This window comes from Atractosteus spatula, chromosome 14 (genome assembly GCF_055471065.1).
Source record: "Atractosteus spatula isolate fAtrSpa1 chromosome 14, fAtrSpa1.hap1, whole genome shotgun sequence".
In the NCBI taxonomy this organism is placed as follows: Eukaryota; Metazoa; Chordata; class Actinopteri; order Semionotiformes; family Lepisosteidae; genus Atractosteus; species Atractosteus spatula.
This window is the reverse complement of record NC_142719.1, coordinates 33,724,602-33,749,443: the sequence shown is the minus strand read 5'-3', so window position 1 is coordinate 33,749,443 and position 24,842 is coordinate 33,724,602. Positions and strand designations below refer to the sequence as shown.

Genomic DNA, 24,842 nt, shown 5'->3' with positions numbered 1-24,842 from the left:
CTGATTTCAGACAGTCCTGCCCACTATTTATCTGAGTGAAGTTGTCAGCACAGGTTCCAGAGACACGGAGGAAAAAAAAGTTGTTGATGTCTTTCAGACTAGAAAAGGTTACAAAGCCTTTTCTAAGGCCCTGGGGCTCCATTGAACCACAGTCAGAGCCCTGTTGGCCAAATGGAGAAAGTTCGGGACAGTAGCGAATCTTCACAGGAGTGGCTTTCCTGTCAAAATCTCTCCAGGAGTCATCAATTTATCCAGGAAGCCACAAAGAACCCTAGAACATCATAACTCCACCATCAAAAAGACATTGGCAATCCAAAAATGGGATCTGTGGCACAGTAGCAAGGCAAAAATCACTATTCACAAAGAACATGAGCGCTCACCTCAAGTTTTGCAAAATAAAAGTGGATGATCCTCAACTTGAATAATGTTCCATGGACAGATCAAAATGAACTTTTTTTACCAACATGGGCCCTGTTAGGCCTGGCAAGAACCTCATACCAATGGCCAAGCAGGGTGGGGGTAGTACCATGTTTTGGGTTACTTTTCTGCATCGGGACCTGGAAACCTTGCCACCATTGAAGGAACCATGAATTCTTCTTTGTATCAAAGAGTTTTTACAGGAGAATAAAGGCCATCTGTCTGTGAGCTGAAGCTGAACTGCAGACGGACACATATCTACAACAGAATGGCTGAAAGTCTGCTTTCACTTCAACATTTTCTCCGACATTTTATAATAAAAACAGAAAAAGGTCAAATTATAAATGTAGTCAATTTACAAAGTCACATTAGTTCTGAATTTATTTACCACTGAAAGCATCAGGAACAAATATAATTCTCTCCACGCACGTAAAATTCCGAAAACTTAAAATTCTTAAAAGAATCGCTGACAGAAATTAAGACAACTGCAATCAAATTAAAGTGAAAAATACAATTTAAACAATGTTTAATGCCATAATGTCTTAAGTTTATCTTTCAGATTACTATACTGTATTGCAGTTTTAGAATGTTTCCCACCACATAAAATAGTAAACAAATCCAGGTGCCATTTGGATATTGCTGAGGAATAACAAAACACTGAAATCACATAGTTTAGATCAGTCCTATCTGACCCAAACAAAAAATAAATTACAGCTAACTATTGGTATTATATATTACATATTAGAAATGTTAATGTAGTAGACCAGCAGTTATTGTTACCAATAGTAAGCACTGTAAGCAAAATTGGTGACCCAATCTGTACGCAGGAGATAACGTGCACTGAATACCACCAATGTAACTTACAAAATGCTTGTTGAACCAATCTTAGGGCTGCAGCCCTTTCTCACACTTATAGTGATGTTATTCCACGATAAAGCCTTTTATCACAAATCCCCCAAAATTCCACAGATAAACTAATTCAGTTATTCAAAGGCTTTAGTGAAAACAAACATGTAGCGATCTACTCGTTTCACATTTTCACTTTGGGAACTGGTCCCACCATCTAGATGATTTCTAAAATCGTGAATCCTGTTCAAGATGGACAAAGCTGAAGAGGACTACTGACAGTGAGCCTGGAATGGGGTACACAACAAGCCCAAAAATATCCAAAAGGCAAAGTTATTACAGAGTGCCTGGGGAATGGAGGGGGCAGATTTGGCTATGGTGAAATTGAAAGCTACTAGAAGCCAGAAGGGGTGAGCACATTCATGTCCCGAGGCTTGAGTTTGTGGGGGCGGGATGCTTGTTGCCTGCCTTCCATGGCGGGGATTTCCATCTTGGGTGGTTTGAGGTTGGCAGGGTCCTCAGCCATGCGGGTAGCTTGTGCCTTCATCAGCTCCATGGGGGTGGGCTTCTGAGCGCCACGGTATGACTGCAGAGCAAAGCCTCCTACAAGAACACAGACAGCATCACTATCATGCAGTAAAGACAGAGATGAAAGCAGGTGAAATTCTGGGTATAATGAAGACAAGAGGCTACTGTGATAGATGCTTTTTGATATTTAACCAAGGAACAAGCTATATTTAAACTGGTTTCCTATACCGTGAACTAAAATGACAAAGCTTTCAGCAGTGCAACATAGATCTTTTAAAACTGTTTTCTCAGGAAGAAATTCTCTGGTATATAGCAATTTGGAAGACAGCAATAGGAAAATAAGACATTAATCGCAGATTAAATTATTTATACTCATTCATCATATAGTACTGAAATATATTAACTGAACTTTTATAAACAAAGGAAATGTTTCATGGATATATAAATACAGTAATGGTAATTTTATATTTAGCTGATGCCTTCATCCAAAGTGACTTTAAAGATTTAAAGTTCAAATAACTTAAACGGTGCAGTACATATACATCCACATACACAAATGTATTACAAAGACATTTAGTAAAAACACACCTGGGTCAGTAGTAGATTTCTGCACAACTGGTCGAGGCCCAAAGATACTCCACCTCTCTACTCCTCCTCCTTCTCCACCTCCCATATCTACGTTGGAACTGGCACTACCAAATTCAGAGCTGGTGATGGGAGCAGTTGAGCCCTGGCTAAACCAGCCCCTAGAAAACAGACCAAATATGTTCAAGTTGTAACACTATTTAGAATGCACAAAAAATACTAGAGGTTTTCAATGGAGCCAACATTTTGTGCATCTGGACTCAAGAGTAATTTGAGTTGTATCTACAAATGCATAGATTTTTCTGTAGAAATGGAACACTAAAGAGTCCCATACCTGCGTTTCTGTTTTGGAGAAGCCTGAGGAGTTCCAGTGGGGGTAGACTGTGCTGATGATGCCTGCTTTTCCTCTTTGGAAACCCCACTCTGCATCTTCATCTTCTGTTCTCAGACAAAATACAATGATATTAATACCAACCTATTTATAGGTTATATGCTATTAATACCTTTAAGTATTATACATTTTCTGTTGTTGCATAAAAAGAAGCAGAAGGCTTTATTACTTTATTTTCTAATGTTATGCTAAAATAATATCATAGAAAAGAATTTCTGAAACAACCAGATCAAAAAGGCCACTTCCTTTGGCACTTGATGCATTCCGAGTAATTGAGAAATTAGGCAAGTGTACAACAAACATAAATTGGTCCTCAAAACTCTGCAATAGGCTGACCTTAGTCATCGTACACATAATGCGTAATATATGCTTCAGCCATGTCTAAGGCTAACTAGCCCCCAATTTTGCCTGTACTGCACAGAATTTTAGAAAACAATACTTAAGACAAAGTGTCTGTGGACTTAACTTTCTATAAAAACAAAATAAATTATTCCGAAATTAACTTGCAAGCAACTAGTTAGTTTGTAATACTGTTTTAATACTGTTAAAAAACAGTATGCATCAATCAGTCACTGTTAAACTAGTGTTTTGCAACCATGTGCTCAAAACCTTAAAGCACTAAACGTTATCTTGATCCGCAGCAATTTATAAAATGTTTAAAATTTTAATCACAAAAACACATTGAATTCTTGGTTACAAATGTTTTGATAACGGTATTGCGTTCAGATAAAGTTCTAAATTGTTATACATATATACATGTTGAAAGTTATAATTACTTGCTTTGAAAAAACAAAAGCAAATTCTTTATACAGTCCCACATCCGATGCCCGTTACATAAATGCTCTCTGTTAAATAAAAGATGCCAAAGTTTTTATTCTGTGCCTCGATAAACAGGCTACTGAAGACCCAGGCTCTTCAAAACACTAGGCCCCAAACCAGTTGATAAAGCCCTCGTATTATATTGCCATAAACATAAGCTATTTACCCTCTCGAAAAATACAACACAAAACAAAGTATCAAAATCTATAACAAACCTTTTATTTTTAATAGTTTTCTTCATTAGATTCCAGATTGCAATCTCCAGATTATCCATGTTTGAGCCCTTTTATTTTTTGTCGTTTTCAACTCGGCCATTGAAGAGTCCTAATGATCACATGACCTGAAGTGCAGCCGGGATTGGCTGGTTCTTTAGAAAACAAGACTGGTCCATTCTGCCCTGTCGTTGGAGTTGCCTAGTAACCTACTTCCCAATTCACAGAGCGGCTCTGATTACTAGAAATATTGTACATACGTAGCCTGGACATTTTCTTATATTTTGTACACTCACGTAGGGATATACCTTTATAAGTTAAAATGATCATTAATAAAAATGCAGAAATGAGCATCGATGAAAAAAACGGGAGAATGTAATATTAATACATTAATTTAGAGAGGAAGACGATTTTATATTTATTGATGACATATATAGAAATGTACTCAGTGGTTGTAAAAAAAAACTTTCAATAACTTTTGCAATTAATTTAAAACTTAAAATGTATAACTCGCACTTCTGACCACAGCAACAATATTAAATGATATCCGTGTCTATAGATTTCCTTTACTAGGTTTCTTAACTGATTCACCTATTAAAAGAAAAAAGAATTATATATATTTGATAAATTAGTGTTTCTGCTAAGTAAATATTTGTAAAACCTAAACATGCCTACATCTGAAGATGCAGTATTTACCTTGACACCCCAGAGAAATAACTGCTAAATCCCCTAAATGTATCTTAAGATGGGCTACAGCAGTTACACAATTACTTATGTTAAAGCATTTCAATATTCTTATGTCACAACAAGTACAGAGAATTATGTTTTGTTTTGCAGAGCATAATTGTTACTTGAATGTAGCGCCACCAAGAGAAAGAGCAATTTTATGTTTTATGACTTTTATGAGTTTATGACCAAAAAATGCTACTAATAAAAAAGTGACGGTGCTGTCTCTTGATGTAATCCGAATATCATAGATTAGATTACAAATATAAGAAGGCCATTTGTCCCATACAGGTCATCTACAAAACAAAGTTATGGTGTAGTTGGTGACCAATAAATCATTACCTCATTTACAATAACTACTCCATAAATGATCAGCATTGAATGTATGTAACAGCTCTGTATCTGGATGCAGACTTGCCCATGCAGAACTGGCATGTTTATATGTTGTAATAAATGCATACATAAGGCCAATCACAAATCAGGAAAGAGAAATCAACAACACCAGCTATATTATTAATTATTATAATTATTATTAAGCCAAAGTGAGGCCAGTATGCTCACCACACATGAGCTATCAGTGGGGAGGAAAACAGAGTGACGAAGCCAGTTCATAGATGGGGATTATTAGGAACAAATGGGCCAGGACACCTGCTCTTTTAGAGAAACACACCCTGGGATTTTTAATGACCGCAGGCTGTCAGGACCTCGGCTTTACGTCTCATCTGAAAGATGACATTTTTTACAGTATAGTGTCCAATCGCTTTGCTGGGGCAATAGAACCCACACAGACTGCAAGGTGAGCACCCCCTTCTGGCCCCACTAACACCTCTTCCAGCTGCAACCTTTTCCCAGGTGCTCTCCCACCCAGGTACTGGATAGGCTCACACCTGCTGAGCTTCAGTGGGCTGCCAGTTGTGAGTTGCAGAGTGATATAGATGTGCCAAAGTCTGGCAGTCAATAAAAGCTTTATGAACGCTGTTCAACGACTCACATCCAGTGCCTCGGCCAAGCGGTGGTAACGGGTCTCCTCTGCAGTCAGACCCTTGTGGGGGGTGTAGCCAGCGTCAGTCAGGCCTGCCTGCTGCTCAAATCGCTGAATGCTCTCCTGGGTCTGCTCTGAAGGAACAGGAGTCCATCAGCCACACTGGACACAAGTACCTGCCACTCTCAAACCATCGTCTGTCTAACCCATTACCATTAACTGTAATAAAGTCTCGCTCAGTTTCTCCCCTTTAGCTACCTTATGAATTGTTTGTCCCTTCTTAGAAAATACATTTCACGGCAAAATGAAATGGAAATAAATTTTGCAGCAACAGAGAGGTAATTCGAAAACAGTCCCCAGCCTCTTCCCTGGAACATTTCACTCCTGATGTCTGTGGGCCTTTCGTGATTACATTTTCCACTTAGACAAGAGTTTGCAGCTGCTTTCATCTCTTTTATTAAGTTGTAGTTGAAATATACTAAGCTCCAGAAGAAATCATTATGAGTGCATTTTTTGTTTTATAAAAATAAAACATGGATTTTTAATTTAGCTAAAATGGTTTCGTTATCATAATTTATTGATCAGTTCTGATTGACTGTGATACACTTCAAAGACTGACTGCTGCATAATATGTTATTGCACATTTTATTACCTCATTGGCAAGGGAATTGATTTGGGTCAAATGATGAGGTACTTTGTGAAATTAGTATGGATTACACATTGTACCAAGTGCTTTGAAACCAGTGAACAGGCACAAGTTTATCAAAGAACTATGAAAGAAATGTACAGTACGGCTTGCATTATTTTCAAAGTTCAAGTTCAAACAAGATATTAGGTAATAGTATACACAGTAGACCCAATCGTGTTTATCCCTATTGATGACAAATGTTAAACTGCATAACAATAAATGTGCTAATTACTCTGTTTTTGCTTTAAGGATGGCCCTTTTCATAGATGTTTTAGTGACAGATATGCCACCTGGTGGAGGTACTTATTCACCAAGCCATTACATGCTTGGTTTAGAATCTTTTCACATGTTAATCATGGATGTGAAATAGTTTTTAAACTCCACTATAAAATACAATCTATGTAACTACATAATCAGATTACTATTATTCTATATACTATGTTTAATAGCAGTCACTGAAACCAAAAGGTAAGCAAATAAATATATGAATTATCCCCTATGTAAAATGACTGATAGAAGTAAAGTAAATTATAAATAAAAAGTAAGGTTAAGAACTTCAGTTCAAAATGTCCTTGTTTCAAAAGATACCAAATACATCAATTATGACAATGGAATCTAACTCTAAAATAGTCAGATGAAAATAAAATCTGCTCTTTATGCTCGCAGGTTGGGCAGGTCTACATTTCTATTTTTATTTCACGTTTTACATAACTATTCATTAATTTTTCCATCCACTTATTGGCTGAATGGCAAAGTTGATCTTTAGTCAGAACTGGCATATCTATATTGCCTGACACTTCACCAAGCATAGCCTTCCATTTTTTAAACTAAAACAGAACATTTATAGGGTTGATAAATGTATACATTTATTAAGGCTGAGCAAACATGTGTTGTAATGTTAAATGAAATTTTAGAGACCACCTTATTAACAGACATAAGCCCTATTTGTATTTCCAACTCAGTTGTATAGCTGGGGATTCCCAGATCAAGCCACATTCAGTAAGTTTCTCATACATGACATAATGCGTCTTATTTCCCCCAACATACACACTTACTGGTGATGAGGGAATTCATGATGATGGACGTAGCTTTAGCCTTCACTACCGGCGCTGTCGGCTTTACTGCAGTGTCCATAGAGGAAGAGTGGGTCAAGACTGCTCCAGGTTCTTCTCCTTGCTAGACAAGAGTGAAACACACATACAACCTTTTAAGTTTAAGAAAAGGATGCTGACTTGTGGTCTTCAAAAGTAATTGCACAGCTTATTAGTGCAATTAAGGCTTAATTGGTCAAATTCAGCTCTCCTGCAGAGGTCAAAAGTCTGCCAGGTTTAAGAAGATCTACAAAGCTTGCAGGACTGTTGTCAGGTTTAAGGAAAATAAAAAAAAACAGAAGCAATTGCTCTTGTATAAAAGGTTTTTCCAGATTAAAAATCAACCTCAGATACAGAAATGCAAAATTAAACAACCTGTGCAATTACCAAAGCTAAACTGCTCCTGATCTTTAAAAAAAAACAATTAGTTACCTAGAAGCCTAGCTGCAGCAGGGACACCTGGTCCAAGAACAATGTACCTCAGACAAATGCTGGAACTTCCGCTCTGGAATGACGGGTTTCTTCCACAGTATGTTGGTGCCCATGTCAGCAGGTGGTGGGGTCATGGGTGCCTCCAGGGCATCATCATAGCTGAAGGCACGGCGGGTCATTCCAATTGGGATGGACATCTGCCCCAGAAGACCCTCCGAGGTGCCTGACTCCAGGGCTGTTCACACAACATCATAAGTGAGGTACAGAGAGACTGGACATGCTTCATATAAAATCACAAACCAGCAAAGCATTTGACTTTATTTTATCACAAGCCCAGTCAAAATTGATCAAGCTACTGCATGTGTTAATGATATTAAAGATTTCAAATGCACATGCCGAATATTAAATAAATCTAAATGTTGTTCCATACTTGACAGCATCCCCAAATATCTTAATATGATTCCCCCCCCCACCCCATTTGCATTCTGAATGGGTGGAACGTGACCTTGTAAGCTCTGGCACAGACAAAACCTATTTAATTATACTGCCATTTACAAAAATGTACATGCTCACCGATCTACACACATAACTAGTATTTTGCTTTCTTTCTCTAATGCTAACGACCACAGAACAGACTCTCACGTCAAGGTCACGTTCAGTGATGTGGTTTGGCCTTTTGAGGAACATCAAGGTCTCTTCCCTAAGAAATGATAGAAGCTTGTTGACATCTATAGTTTAAAGCTGGACTTCAGAACTCAAATTTTGGGATTTTGAAAACTAAAACTATCTAATATTATACTATCATGAATCAATTCTATATTGATGTTCATACCATTATACCGTCAAGAAAAAAGATTATTCTCTCACCTGGTAAATCAGTTGGTCTAGTTGCCATTCTTCTGTGCCGAGACTCAGCTACTCAAGACAGTAATGGTGATGGAAAAAAAATGCCCTTGTAATTCACCTGGGAAATACATAAATTAAATAATTTTAGGGATCTAAACAACCGCTAAATCTTTAAATGAATTGCATGTTAGTGTGAGAAGTCCAGAAGATTTTTTATATGGTTGAAAATAAGGTTATATTTTCCGATTAAAGTCTTTAAGGTTCTTTAAAGAACAGAAATTCAATCACCAGGGAGACATTACCAGGTGATTTGCGAGTAACATACTAAATTGGTACTGTAATATCTTAAAACCTCTTTTCATAAAAGTCGCCTCAAATGCTTTCCCTCTATGTGCATTATTTTCCAAATGTGGTAAAGGCAGGCATCAAAATGAAAAATTAAAGTCAGCATCTGTAAACTACACCAGGACCTATGTGCATACAAAGGCAAAGTACACCTCCAAACAGATTCTCTTACAAGAAAGATTAAGATCATTTATATGTGGAAAAGTACCAAAATGGCAGATTTACTTCAAACTACTACAGAAGTTAAGAAAATCGGGGCTCTGTGTAACTTATCATTACTGACTGGAGTTTTCTTTGTTCAAAAATAAATAGGACCAGGTCTTTGGACCACAAAGAATATTTCATGAACAAACTGGAAACATTAGAAAAGCAACAAACTCAACTTACCCAGCTGGTAAACAGAGGCAGAAGTTATACCCGTAGGTGTACTATATGAAGAAAATTACAATTATAAGGAAGTGCCTGCATCCTGAGGGAGTAAGGAGACCACACAAGGCAGAAAGAAGAGCTGCAAAACAGAAAAGTAGTCAGTACCACCATCTCGGATAAACTACTGAGATCTGGATTAGAAAGAACAGCCACAAAGGTGTTATACTGTATTACAAACCTTATACATTATTTATTATTATTGCCATGATAAAACAACTTGGACCCTTCTTATTTCCAACCTTCAGATGAAAGTAACCAGAACATTTTGTAGGAGTATTTTCCCCAGGAAATAAAATTAGTAATGACCACTTACTGCATTCAGCAGATTTATATGCAATATTCTTAGATATTATCATAGTGTCCAGGCTCGGTTTTTATAATACTACAAGAGAAACGGGGCCACTTACGATCTTTGAATTTTTTGGACTAATGTTTGCAGAGCACGATCCTTGTTTACAGACAATAGTTATGACGGTAACTTTATGACAGATGAAAATAGAACTAAAATACAGGAATCCCTGCCACCCCACCTACTGCATACCCTTGCTGTTTTTAAAGGAGAAGCGGTTACTTTAGGCCTACAAGTTTAGCTCATAAGAAGCATCACGCTAAATAGGTGCTGCTACAGTACCTACGTTAGCGGTCAGTAGGAAAGCACTGCGTTAATCATAACAGAAACAATAAAGCACACAAAATATCTAAATTAAAAATGTCTTTATAATTCAAAGCTGATCGAATGCAACCTTACACATCCATAAGGCTAGTCATCTGATTTGTCCAATTTTAGCCAATCACGGTTTATTGACCTATAATATAAATAACGGTGCTTGAACTACTTGTTATCAAGAGGCCTCGGATACAATGTATGTTACGATCTACCAGATCTACAAATTCAAACTCGAATTATAGAGAACAGACACGTAACAGCACCTCGTAAACGAAAACTATGAAACCTTCCTATTCTACTTTCATCATGACTGTGCTTATAGACACAAATCAACAGCCATCAGAACAAAAACATATAAATAAAACAGATCATCTCGTTTACTAACCTGGCGGTACTAATCCGTAGTCCCCCTACATTAACAGGCCAAAGCTGGAGACTCTCTCACACGGGCGATGAAGACGTTATTTCTGCTATTTGTTAAACAACAGCTTCTCAAATCGTCCATGACTCCCACTAAAAAGACACTAAAGCAAATCTCGGCTTCACCACACTTATCGCGAGACTTCCTCCAAGTAGCTGACACAGGTGCTGAGGAAGCAAAAATTGGTGGAGACTGAGAAACAACTCGGATTTGAGGTGTGCTGGTACAGCTTCAAAGTAAACCTCAAATGACCGGGCTTTTCCTTCCCCCAGGCAGTTGAATTGATGAAAGAATAATTAATCTGGGTCTTGCTCCTGTTTGTGTACTGCTGCTTCAACGTAGCCTCCAAAGCAAATTAATTGCTGCAGATTGTAACTAAGCAAAACACAGTTTTTTTTCCCCACAGTAACATAATCCAATAACATTCGTGGCACTGAGCTCACTTTCAAAAATACAAAGCTTTACCATTTCATATGCTTTGTTAAAACGATCTATGTTGTTTTCATTGGGAGGTCTTGTAATTTTGAGATATTAGACCTCATATACAGTAATTGTCAGTTTGACCTAATTTTAAGGTATTTGTACTATTGTTGTGCACACTTTTCGAGTAACAGCAAATGTTTATTGTTACTTGTATGTCTTTACATGCACATTCTTTGCGAATAGCAGCATAATCCACAACCTTCTGTATCACAGTGAATTGATCAGTATTACAATACAATGTAAGGTCTGTGCTGAGCCAAAAGTAGGCCTACATCCTATTACCTGCTCATAATTTGATATCCTTTTGCTAATGTGTCTATTAGAAACATGGAAATTATGATTGTTAAATGTCGTTGAAGCATGGCGTACAGTGACTATTAGCAAATCATGCATTTGAAGGACCAATTCAATCCCTTAATCCTCTTTAAACCAACAGATAACAGTCAAACATATCTGAAATACAGACCTCTGTGAATTTCATGTAGACTAAATGCTTATTTCAATTTTCAACCATGAGACAGGCTGCTACCCATTTCCTGTAAAAGCTGACACTTGATTTATATCCTATTTGCATTCACTTGTTAGCTTTGCGATTCTACTGTAGAAAATCTCGGTTATGTTTCTCATATAAATATATGTTCCTCGTGCAATGTTTACACATACAAATTGAATCTGGGGGCAAATCATACTATTTCACTTTGAATTAAGTGTAATTAAGGATTTCTGATCATTGTTGTGCTGCCTTGACTGAGCAACCTGGTGCCTCTTTGTGTAAGGACAAGAATGTGGCTACGAGACTCCTCAGATAAGAGGCATCGTAAGGGTGTATCAAAGCTGAAAAGTGTAGCATCTCAGCCAATCACCAACTTGAGATGTCATAGTTTAAAAGGGAGAACCCAACTCATTTTCCTTGGTTAAGTCACTGGCTTCTCATCTCTCCAACTAAGCTGGCAAGCTGACTTTTTCCAACCACATGACTACAAGCAGTCCAATTCAGGACCTGAGACCTTCAAGACTCCAGACTAAGTGAGTCAGTAAAGTACAGAATCCTGCCCAGGATGTTCTTTCTGCAACCGAAGAAATCTTGTGTTCACGAACCCACTGCTATTTTCTTCTGATCAACAATTAGACAGTTGGACTCTTTTTGTCGACATCCAAAATTTAAAAAAAAAATATTCTGAACAAATATTTGTTGTTTGTTACTTTTTTGGTTTTATATAAAAAAAATGTGTATTGTATATTTAGAATCCATGTAGGAGACTGTAATTATTAAGTTTGAATGGTTCCTAAAAGATGTCAAGTATTCTTTCAATTTACCATCATATTGTTATAGTAAATTAAAACCCCTACGTAAGTTATTGTTATGTATCACCTATTTTAAATTGTTTCTCTTGATTTAAAAAAAAACCTAGGGATATTTTAGACCCATTAGTCAATGGTCATTGCACACCACTGCTCTTCAATCATTGTTGTTTCTTCTAGATTTATTGTGAGGTGATTTGAGATTCTTGGCTATGGTGAAAAGCTGTTATGTAACCTTTAGCTTTGGTCCTAAGAAGCCCATTTAATAAAATGAAAGGTTGTTTGCATTCACAGAATAACCAAAGAAAATCAGAATGAGTAGATCAGAGTGTGTTTTCATTGTGTTACACTTGTTTTAAGTAGTAATGCTCACTCTTGCCCCGAATACCCATTCACCCTTGACTCATTTTCTGTTCTGAGATACAACATAAATACTTCCAACTGTCGCTTCCTTGTTATTGCGAAGTAAAAATATTGGTACAGTAGCTAATACTAATTGCTAATACAAATAGTACTATAATAGTACTTTGTGATTTTTGTTTATACCAATGTATGGTAGATTTCATGCACTTGTAAAAGCTCTTTTGGGTTGAAACCATCAATCTTCTGTTAATTTATTTTTCTAGCTATCTACTTTGTATGTTTTTTTTAGATATTTTGAATATATATATGTATATTTTGAATAATATACTCTATATACAGTGCTTTGTAAAGGGTACCTTTCTTGAAATCTATAATATATAATTAAGTATGATTTATTTGACTGATTGAGGCAAAGTTTCACTCACAAGCTGGAAGGGATTTTTGTTTACCTATTGTAAAAGTTTAACTGTCATAAAACTTACCTGATCTTCCTTATGCTTGCTTCAACTCAGTAGAACAATTAGAAGAATCAGATTTAATTTTGCATATTAATGGAAATGGTCAGTCACAGTATCCTAGGAATTATCCTCCAGGTTACCTGAGTATTTACAGTACAACAGGGGCTTGTTATTGTGATTCATATTCCTTGTCAATTTGGCCTGCAGTTTGGAAATTCAGCTTTACAATGAAAGGTTTGTGGGAGTCTGGAATGATGTTGAAGCTAATACCACGGTTTTTTTCAGGTAACGACTGGATCAGTTTCTCAGATCTATTAGCTACTAACAATGAAATTACCCACAGTAGATGAGCCTAATGATCTCTTGTTTTAAACCTTAAATACTATTCAAGTGAAAAAATGTATTTTACATAGAGTGGATAAAACATAAAATATTGTTTGCAATTGTGTTGCTATGTCTAATACACTGGGCCTAGAACATTGCCTTCATTGTTAAAGTATGACTTTACAGTAAAATTTTGTATAATAAGAAATGTGAAATGCAAGAATAAATGAAATAACTGGGAAATGCAGAGTATAGGGTGCTTTTGGAAGTACTGTCACTTTTTAGATGAAAAAATCCATCAGGTTTCGAAAATCAGTTTTAAAGAGTTATTGATGTTCCATTTCAATCCATAAATTTTGAACAGATGCAGCAACATACAGGAATTTAGAATGATGCAATTTATTTTTCATGTCATTAGAGGTGTCGAGTTTAAATGATTTGGCCAGTCTGGAATGGATTTCAACACTGGAATTAAGGGTGCACTGGCACACACATTTTTAAACCTAACATTCACCTAATGTAAACCTGTTACAGTGACTTTCTTATTTGTCTCTCAGTATTCTAAGGAATTATAAAATAATATGATCAGTGTGATAACAAGACAACTTTACCTAATTGTACTCTTATGTAGAATTTATTGGAAGAAACCTATTTACATAAGCCTACATAAATGGCTGTAAATTTCAAATGTATATGTGTTTCATGCAAGCTGCCTGCAGCAGTTGATTACGACGATTATCACCCTACTGTTACTGTCCATTTATTGTCTGTGTGAGTAGATATTTCAAGATTGCCATTAAATGGGAAATTATTGACACTGTGAAGCCACATAAGCACTGAATCCTTTTCACTGAGCTGGCAATAAATATACATTATTTCCTATGTGTGGGACTCTTCTCTCATTTATTGCTTGGGAAATGGAATTATCACTGAATATATTAAACAGTGACAAGAGACAATCACCTGGCTAGTACTGAAACAACATGGTACTGTACGTCTGTACACATTACTTCTACAGCAACACAATAAATAACTGTAACTCCTTTTATCCACTGTACAGATTTTGAACCAGATTTATTAATTTTATAACACAATACATTTTTGTACTGCTGGTTAGCATTTCTTAGTTTTTCATGATTTTTGTGGTAATTATTTGTAAGACCCTAGCTGCACAGCACTGACATTTCATGAATTGTTTTGATAGCCAAGGGCTAAATTCCAAGTAAGCTGCTAATGTGAAACATTTTATGGCATATTACTATATTGTAGCGCCATCTTCTGGTCTCTCACTAGTATGGATTTACTTGACAATTGTTTTCATTGTTCTTACTGCATTGTCTATTTTTAAGTTTCAACTGTACGTAACAGAATTGAATTATCATGACACATAATCTAAAGTAGTCCCTATAAGAATGTCTGTTCCAAAATTCACCAGCAAAATTGTTAATAAAAACATGTCCATCCTGAGGCTTTATCAAAGAACACCACTGACAATTTGTTTTTGATAATGTTTTTCAGACAAATCTAAAAAATATTAATATGCAAAGTTAGGTTAAACAAATAGGGTTTGCTTTCAAAAACAGCAGTGTCTCTGTTTTATTCTATTTACTAAGATAGCTACAGTATGAAAGCCAGAGCTTTCATTGGTTTTGACAGACAGTGAGACTTAAGTAAAAAAAATCTCGTTACCTTAATGGAGAGAAATGAGACAATTACAAGTGAGAACACAGCAGAGATTCCATCAAGTTTACTGACACTTTAAGGACTCAACACTTGGAATGAAGTAAAAGTTTTATTAGAATTTTTATAGAGCAATGCAACACTGTTAATCCTTGAGTGCTATTACTGTGTGACTGGCATTGTTAGCAACTGCATACAGATTGACACGAGACAAACACACACACTTTGCAAAGTGTGTAAAGTTCATTGACCGGTAATGAGAACATTTCAGAAAATGCTTAGGCTCCCTAAGAAAAGTACCGGTAACAGTCATAAGTTTCAAGGTAAATAAACCAAAATATAAAAGATTCTGTGTTGTACTCAAGATTTAACTGATTATAAAAACATTTGTTTTAGGACGTTTTAGACTGAAAGTTCTTCTTACAATCTGATTCTCCTAATGCGGTGAAGATGGACCGAATTCTCCTGAAACAAGTGATTTTATTCATCATTTCAATCTAGTATGAAACACAAAACTTTCTTTTGTTTTTGAGTCTTTTACTTTGTACACCATTCAGGTTCTTCTGAAAGCTACAAATATGAGCCAGATAGCATCCTGTTATTTTAAAATTTGATGTCCTTATTGGATTGTTTTTTTTACAAAACTGTTTACCAGTACCAATAAGTTTACACGTGTGAAGATAGGCAGTGTGTTGCTTTTCATAGTGACCATTACAGGAAAGCAAGAGCACAGTTGTCTGAGGATTTTTTTCAAGATGTTGTGTGTGTAATTGTAAATGTGAGAATATTTTTTGTTTCCAATCAAACCTCTCCTTGTCGCATCATGCTTTCTAATAAATATAAAATCCCAAAAGAATAGTTCCCTAAATACTTGCAACAAATAAAAAACTAGCCCTTTTACTTCTCAAAGTTAACATTTATTTCAGAGAATGGTATTGCAGTAGTCTCCAAATTTCTTCATACCCTTGATAAACTTGATGAATTAATACTTGAATTATCAAAAAGGTAGGTGTGCATCAACATTTTTCAACACGTATGAATTAAACTGATAAAAAAAATAATGGAAATAAAACGCTGAATATATTGACAGCATACCTATAAAATTAATTACATCTACTTCTAAATGTACAACATTTAGAACTTTAAATTTAAATACTAGTATATAAGATGATAATCAATTATGTAGATTTAATCCTGTAATGCTTTTTAATTATCTGGTAGTTTCACACAGCCTCAGAAAGTTAATGAAAACATACTGGAATTTCCTGATTGCCTTGTGTATGAAAGGACACTCAACAAAGAAGAAAAACTCTCAGTACCACACATTAGAGGTTTAGCTTAAGATTTAAGGTAAAGTATTACTGACCTCTACTACTGTATTGACAATCTACATAAAACCCAAAGTACATCCCAGTTTGAACATCATAAATTAAATGGCAATGTCATGGTTTCTACCCCACCAGGAACAGGACATAACGTTTTATTCAAATGTGCAGTCAAAAAGTGATGTGTGAGGATAAATCATAACGAAGGGCAACAAATCTGAAAAAATACTGGCATCATCAAAAGTCAATGTTTCCAAGACTACTATCAGAGACTGAATCAGCCTCATGAATCTGAAGTTTTATGGTAACATAAATAAAAGATAAGGATTTGCCAAAGAGGCACTAAATTGACTCCCATCTATGTTTTTGGACAGTTTCATCAGTGGTATGATCAGTGCACAAATGTGAAGTGCATGTTCAAAAATGTATTCTGTGGAAAATAAAGTGGATCTGTTCTGTTCTAGATTTGTTTTGCATCTGTTCCTTGACATCATAATTAGAAATAAGCAAAAGATGGATTCCAGAATTTACCACAATAACTTAACCAGAAACTGGTGTCTTTTTGTCAAGAAGCTCAAGCTTGGTCACAAATGGACTTTACAAAAGGATAACAATACAAGGCCTGCATCCAACTCAGTTACCGAACAGTTAAGAGAGAATAAAATACAGTGTTCTTGATTGGTCATCACAGTCTCTAGCAAAACATTCACTGTACTGTATGAGCTAAAGAAAGCAGATCACAAACACAGGCTGGGCAACCTGAAGGAGCTGTAGAGGTTCTGCATGGATAGGTTTCCCAGTGTCCAGATCCTATTGGCCATTCCACTGGCCATTTAAAGGCCAGATCCTATTTAAAAGCTCCATGAAGTTCCTCCTCTTGTTTATCAGATCCAAGGGCATGGTCACAAAAAAACTGTTTGCCAGCTCATAAATAAAATTTAACAACATGTATCTAGAAATATACCAATTTTTGATATGTGTATGATTTATACATACCATATTAAAAGTCCTACACGTCTCTAGTTTTTCATTTAGTTGTAAAGAAAAACACTGAATGTACACCTGTATTTTCATGGTAACTCTACTTTAGTTGCAGTTCATGCGGGTATGTATCAATTTGAAGGTTACCATACATTAAGTTGGCACAAATTTGAACTTTGGAGAGAAAAAAAAGGGAAAGAGGCAAAACTGTCACTCTATATTTAAATAATGCCGGGACTAATCCAAACTTTTAACACTAACATACAGTAACAAAATACTTTCATATACATTTAGGTTCTGGCATTTTTCTTCACAGAAACATTGTTGCTCATTCAGTTTTTTGGGGATATTCATGTGATTTTGCATTTTGTTCGTTAGTTAAGTTTTTCTTGATATAACTCCGTCCTGTCTATGACAATTTTGTGCTGCAGGCTTAGCCCAAATGATGATAGTTTCCATCACATTACATTTGTTGAAGAGGTTTTTCTTTAGTATTACCCAAAGTTTAATATTTAAGAATATTAGTCTTGGATTGAATGAATTAATAAATATGTAAATAATAATTTTTACAATGGTAATTTTATAGAAATACTGGCTCATACACCTGACACCTTTATCAATACTGTTTTGGTAAAATTATATCTATATCTCTCTTCACAGTGTTCTGCAAAAGAAAAGTCTGTGTTTTGGGATTATGATGTGAATGTTTCAGAGTTATTGAACTGAATGTTCACTTTTCAAATATTTTCTAAATTATTATCAATACCAGCAATAGGTTTCCACAGAACAGTTCATACATATTCAAGCCACTTTCTTTAGAAATATAAAAACTTGATATAATTTTGAACAATATTCTACTGTGCTGCATAAAAGCAAGTCTATACACTGTACATACAGATATATTTTGAAAAACAAATCTTCACAGTTTTAAAGACTTTATTTAAAGTATAAACAATTTTAAAACACTTTACATAAATTCTTTTTTGTCTGTGACTATAATTTGCTTTGCAGCAAATTCAAATTAATATAAAAACCTTAATGAACAATTCTTACATTTTTACAAAAGAAAAAAAATGCCTCTTGCACCAAAGTTGTTGTTTTTAATAATATCTGGTGACTCCTGCATGATTGTCATAGAGAACTAGGAAAAAAAATAAATAAATAATAAAATAAAAATAAATAAATTTTCAGTTACATTTCTTTTTTTTTTGTTTTAAGAGTGACAGTGTTTTCCTGATCTTAGTGTACAGTGGTGCCCATTTTCAACAGTGTGATACATTGCCCACAATTCTACTGCAACTGATACTTACAAAACTACTTCATCTAAATAAATTACACCCTGAAGAATGTGTTATGTGACACAATGTAGGTTCTTTTTAAATAAAACAATGTATGACATTATTTACCGCAAATATAGCCATAGTTTGTTCTTGTTTTAAAGCAATTCAGAGTTTTTTCATTGTCCACTCAGTTCACTTTATCAGCAACTGACATTTCTTTTGTTTGATATAAGGGCCTGAGACGGATTATTTCTTTTGTTGTTTTGTTGTTGTTTTTGTTGCTTAAGAACCTTACAGGCTCTTTGCCAGTTCAGCTCTCTGTTTAGTTCAGTGGCAAGTTCATGGTTAGCTCAAGACATTAGCTCCATTTCACTATAAAAGTAGCCATCCTTGGATCTGTACTGCATCATACTTAAGAACATTCCATGACCTTATGATTTCTTTATTTCAGAAACCCAAAAAATCTGGGTTAAAATTTCTTTTTTAAAAAAAGGGGGTACCTTAATGCAACAGTTTTTTTTTCTCAGCTCATGTGAGTGCTTTTCAAATCTGATTTTCAAAGACAGTCAGTTTTGCCTGTGGCAGTAAAGTTTACAATTTTCTTTTCAAAGTCAGTCTCGATCGAGACCCTATAGTGCTCAGTCTAGTACCCCATTTATTTAATCTCCTTAGGAGAGGAGACAAGATTAAAAAGTCACTACTGACAGCTCCTGGCCATGTTCATGGTAAGGCCCTTCTAGGTTATTTTGTTACCTCTTACCCATTTCATTTTGTCGGAGAAACTGGATATTGCTACTACTATCTGCCAGCTCTGGATATTGCTCCACTGGCAGGACATAATAGCCATCATATCCTTGCACTCTCCCGGTGTTCAACAGTTGCTGTTTCTCGCCATCAGTCCATAATCTACTGCCTTCCTTTCCGTCTCGCACTTTCTGCTGCTCTTTCACCCAAGCAGCACTCAAAGCTCTCTGCCGAGCCTGATCCAGGACTCTGTTTCTCTCCTCATCCACTGTGTCCAGACTCAGGCCGTAGCGGATGTTCAGAGACAGGGTGGCGTGCCGAAACTCGATATTGGTGAACCTGCGAGTCCTCCCACTCACTGTGACGTTGACCCCGTTCTCCAGCACCTTGCGACCGCTGGCTATACCCAGGATGACCAGGTCACTGTCAGCGGAGCCGATCTTCACAAAGTAGTGGCAGTCCCTCCCATCAATGGTATAGTGAGCGCCTTCTAAGTAGTAGGCATTGTTGAGCACCACCGCAATCTTCCGGCTGTCCTCACTGGCTATGCTGGTGATGCCTGTGATCACACGACCCTCTTTCACGGCAAACATTATGCCCTTCCCAATAATGGGAATATTGGTGCCAAACCAGTGGCCAGGCTTATTTTTCTTCCCTATGCTCCGGTCCTTATTTAGTAGCCTGCCCTCCAGTGCCATGAAAGCTTGGTTGTGTCTTTCAGCTGCTTGCTGTACACCAGTTATCAGCTGGAACAAAACAGAACAAATGTCAGCATAGCTATGTTGCGAATAATCCATAACTTCATTATGACAGAACAAAACGTACTCTTAAACTCTGTGTTAAGATAATCTGTATGTTTTCCTAATTCATGCTATTTGTAATATTTCATCTATATGTGTGTCTGCAATACAGCATTAGATCTATGGCCATAAGTACACCCTCATTACTTCTTAAACATTATTCTGATGAACTTCTGCATAAAGAGGCAGAACCTAAACTACTGCAGTGTTTTGTAATGTACACGGTATAAACCTTTAAATCAACAGAGTTATTTTGCAATGTTTTGCAGTGTAGCATTGCTATCTTCTGTACAAAAATAATAATGTTTAAGCCATGTTGCACTGGGATGACACATGTTGATATTCTTTTTATTGCAGGGCCATGTAACTATGCTTTCATAAGGATATAATCATGCTGGCACAAAAAAGGGCATGATTTAGTTCAAGGTACTTTCATGGTGCAACAAAGTGTTCAACATAAGCTGACACGAAAACAGAACTAGTGTGTCTTGATCCCAGTGAATGTCAGAGGTCTGTCATTAATGATGTACCAATGATGTCATTAATAATGTCTTGAGTCAGTGACTGAGGACTGTTTGAAGTGGCCATGCTTTTAACAGAGATAAAAATGTCAGTACTGTCCACACTCTATATATTTATATATTTATGTTTTAAATAGAACACACATTAATAACCAATTAGATGCTTGTTTGGAAGGAACAGCTGTAGGAAGAAACTGGAAGAATTTTGCAAAAGAGAAAACAGACAGTAGGTATAGAAAATAAAATAGACTGTTTTTATAAATGTACAAATAAACAAACATTTTAAAACATATGCCATGTATCAGTTTAAATTAATACTCATGATTGCAAGAAAACTTCTATCATCTAAGGGCACACCTGTCCATTTTCACACTCCTGGCTCGCCAACAGTTCATAGGGTGGTTCCACAAAGTATATTGTATGTCTTGGGAAGCCAGGTATAATATTACTGAGCTGAAACCCAAACATCACCAACCAGCTCTTCACATCTGTAAAATAATGATGAAAAATTCATAAAAGTGTTCAATTCTTTACCCATAAGTTTTAGATTTTTATTTTAGCTTTAAATCTTGAAATGATAACAGCTAAAAATGCATTCCTTTTATTTTTTTATTTGCTTAGAAAGCATAAATGTCCACATTTCTTTTAGCAAAGATTTTATGAGCAGCAGTAGATTCACAGTTCGAGCTGACTTGAACCTATTCTAAGTTAAAGCAAAGGTACAGTAATGAAACTGCAGTCCACTGCAATATTAAAGCAATAATTTTAAATTTAATATATTAAAGCAGAATTCAATATTCACCTTGTGGGGCTTTTACTCCCTGCTTTGTAAACCGAAAACCTTGTTATTACAAAGGCATGTTAGGTTTGGCTTGTATTTTAATAACGGTTTACAGCTGGTGAAGTTATAATGCAATAAACACTATTTAATATAATTTGCTTCTGTATAAACCTTATTTCACTTTTAAATAAATAATGCAGGGCAGCATAGGGCTGCCCTATATTAAATGTTGAAAAGCATATCTCCTTATTAATGCAGACTTACAGTTTTCAAAGACAGCTCTACTTATACTGTATATTAATCCCCTCTATCCATGACTGCTTATTCTACAGTATATACAGTACAATACAGGGTTGCAGTATACAAGTAGGCACAGAGACAATGGGTGCAAGGCAGGTTAGACACCAGTCAATCACAGGGGAGAGTTTAGAGAGCGCTAGACAGCCATAACTACAGCTATACACCTCGGTCCAATTTAGTTCTGTAAAATTCTATAAATAAGAATTCTAGAAATGACCAAGAAGCAATTAGACACAGGATATCAGAAATTGAAAGAACATGCAATAGAAGAGCTATTTGAATAAGAATGTTTTTTCAGTTGTTCAGAAGCTGTTTTCACAGCAAATAGCATCCTAGTTGAACAAACAAAAAAGGGATATTAACTGCATTAATTTAGAGGTGTGACAATCACAGCAGTAACAAATGTCACTAGGCTTGTGGACCAATAACCAACATAAGAAGTTTATGAGCAGTCAAATCAGAACTTTTAAAGGCTTTTCAGAATTAAAGGCAAAAAAGTTAAAAAATAGTATCATGTTACTGAAAAACATGAGCGACAAGTTAGTTTTCTACTGAATTGAAATGATTTTTTTATAAGGTGTAGATTTTCAGACTGGAATTACAAATCACAGTGCTCAAACTAGCTCTTCAGAATCAAAACAACCTTTTAGGTTCACTTTTATTTTGACATCTAAGAAAAAAATTATACTAGCTCAACAGTTCTTTTTACCTGTGACGTAGTTCTTCAAATCCAAAGTTTCGCTCAGTGGGTTGTTGTTTTTGAACATGTACAGATTAAAGGGTGCTGGTTCCTTGCCAATCTTCTGCCACGTTGTGTAATCAGGAGAAGTCCAACGACCTGCAAGCACATCGTAGTCTCTTTGCATGAAGTGGACCAGCTTGGTAAGAGGGTCATAAAGGCCTCCGTGAAAACCAACCACCATCTGGAATTCAGGGTTGGAGTCATGGTAGATCTCTCCATAGGCAGTATATTGAAGCTGCTTTACCATCTGTCCATTGCTGCTGAAAACAGCCAGGGGTGTCCCAGTGTTGTCGGAGGCAATGTAGTACTCCTCTCCGTTATTGATCTCCATGGCAAACAAGTGTCCTTGCAAGTCATAGTATAGTGATGTGATTTCAGAGCTGGAGTGGTTGTAGACATGGGTCACTCTGGCTGGGTTGTTGAGATCAGCATAAAAGAATTGAATGTGCTGGCCAAGGTTAGTTTTACTGGACACCCTCCTTCCCAGTCCATCATAGCGGTACTGGACGTTCCAACCATTGGTCTTGCTGTATGCCCGAACAAGCAGACCCTTAGAGTTGTACTCAAATATGTCTGTACCCCGCTGGCAGAGGATACCATCTTCGTCCAGCTTGTACTGCATATCCCCCAGACGAGTGATACGGTCCCTCAGGTCATAGCGCAGTGGCAACAAGCGAGCACTGTTACCAGGGTTCAAAAGGTGCAGATTCCCATTCAGATCATAACTATAGCGCCAGGTGGACCACTCATTGACTTTCACACCATTCAGCTGCCCATCTCCATCGTACTCATATTTGTACTGTGTGGTGTTGGCATAGGGCCCAATTTTTAGCTCTCTTTTTATTACTCTGCCCATGCTGTCATACTGCACTGTCATCCAGTACATTAAAATCCGAAATATCTCATACTGGACCTCCGTGATTCGCCCATGGGTGTCAAAGTGCTTGCTGAGGGTCATAACAGCTGTTGTGATGATCTGGTTGATGTCATAATAGATTACCCCAAACTTGCCAAAGTGCTCCACTTTCCCAGAGATCTCATCATAGCGGTACATGTCCAAAGGAAGAGGGGTCTCACTGATGACGGGCTTCATGCTGGCGATGCGGAAACTGTTGTCGTGGTAGGTGTAGTCAAAGCGCGCGTTCACCATGCCTTCTTCAGAGAATCTGTAGATCTGCTTGTCAATGAGCGGGCCGATCTTCCTGTATCGGATGGTGCAGGAAAACCCGCCACTCTGGAGATTTACCATTTTGAGGACACCAGTGCTTTCATCATAGCCGAAGGTGACAGCGGTACTGTCGTACAGCACTTCTGAGAGTTTCGAAAGCTTGCCGTATTTGTAAAACACCTTGCGTCCTGTGCCTAGGTACAAGGTGTTCTGGACCCTCCCATCTTCACTGAAGTCATAAATGACAGAGGCGTTGCTCTCAGGGGGATTGTAAATGTTGCGGATGTAGCCGACCGAAGTGTGGGTGGACATGGTGTGACGGGCCACACTGGGCATAGTGACAGCAGTGACGCGACCTGAGGCATCAAACTCAAAGACGTACTGTCGCTGGCTCTGTAAGAGGAGTACCATGGACTGAAACAAAAAGAATCATCATTAATGACTCAGTGAATAGAGCTTAAAATACTACAGAAAAAGATGTCCAAAATAATATTAATTTCTTTTTGGAAGTTCTTTTAAAGATAAACCTAAATTAAATGAAATTCAAGAAGCAGGGCATTCCAGATAGTATCTCACAGTTTTTAAGTCAAATTATACCTCTCATGAAAAGAATCAGTATATTCTCCTCTGCTCAGTGTTAGAAAAGCCTGATAAAATACTACATGATCCTTTAATTAGCAGCATCTTAATCTTATCATGCCAGTGCAGAATTTGACTGATGTGGATTATTTTGACAATTACTTCTGGATTGTGGACACAAAAGAAATCTATTCATCAGTATCTGTATAATTACTACTCTAGCATTGTGGTCTAGAAAAAAAACATTTGATCTTATATATAGCAAAAAAACAGGAATGATGTGAATATCTATTGTGATCATACATTTATCTTTAATTTTGAAATTGTTTCAAAGTAAGATATGTAAGCATTTATTTAAAAATTAATTTAACTTTTAACATACTGTACATATGCATATCCAGAAATCAATGTCTATGTGTATGGGAATAAGCAAAGGTTAACTAAGGTAAGCTAAAATGGAGAAAGAAGAAAAATATGCATAATTTAGGCCGTGGGGCCTTTTCAGATGTGCACACCTGTATGCATACCTCAAGGAGGCTAATAATCTAAATATTGTGTACTATTTCTTCTTTCTTTCTTCTTTTCA

At 36.5% G+C, this 24,842-nt stretch overlaps 2 protein-coding genes across 2 annotated transcripts in view; both read right to left on the bottom strand.

Annotated features, from left to right (window-relative positions):
• Nucleotides 1–771: 771 nt before the first annotated feature.
• kiaa1191 (KIAA1191 ortholog) lies at nt 772–10,674 on the bottom strand. The gene is made up of 9 exons (XM_088933310.1): nt 10,390–10,674; nt 9,296–9,416; nt 8,585–8,681; nt 7,765–7,952; nt 7,250–7,370; nt 5,516–5,640; nt 2,711–2,814; nt 2,380–2,537; nt 772–1,866 (listed from the first exon to the last, which is right to left on the bottom strand). Exons 3-9 carry the CDS (start codon nt 8,610–8,612, stop codon nt 1,658–1,660), a joined length of 933 nt encoding a protein of 310 aa, XP_088789436.1. The 5' UTR covers nt 8,613–8,681; nt 9,296–9,416; nt 10,390–10,674; the 3' UTR covers nt 772–1,657.
• Nucleotides 10,675–18,537: 7,863 nt separating this feature from the next.
• The window catches only part of LOC148821136 (teneurin-2-like), a 158,326-nt gene continuing 152,021 nt past the window's right edge, over nt 18,538–24,842 (bottom strand). Inside the window, 3 exon segments of the mRNA XM_088933428.1 lie at nt 18,538–20,111; nt 21,044–21,174; nt 22,477–24,091. Coding sequence (XP_088789554.1) covers nt 19,371–20,111; nt 21,044–21,174; nt 22,477–24,091 — 2,487 coding nt within the window. The 3' untranslated portion in view covers nt 18,538–19,370.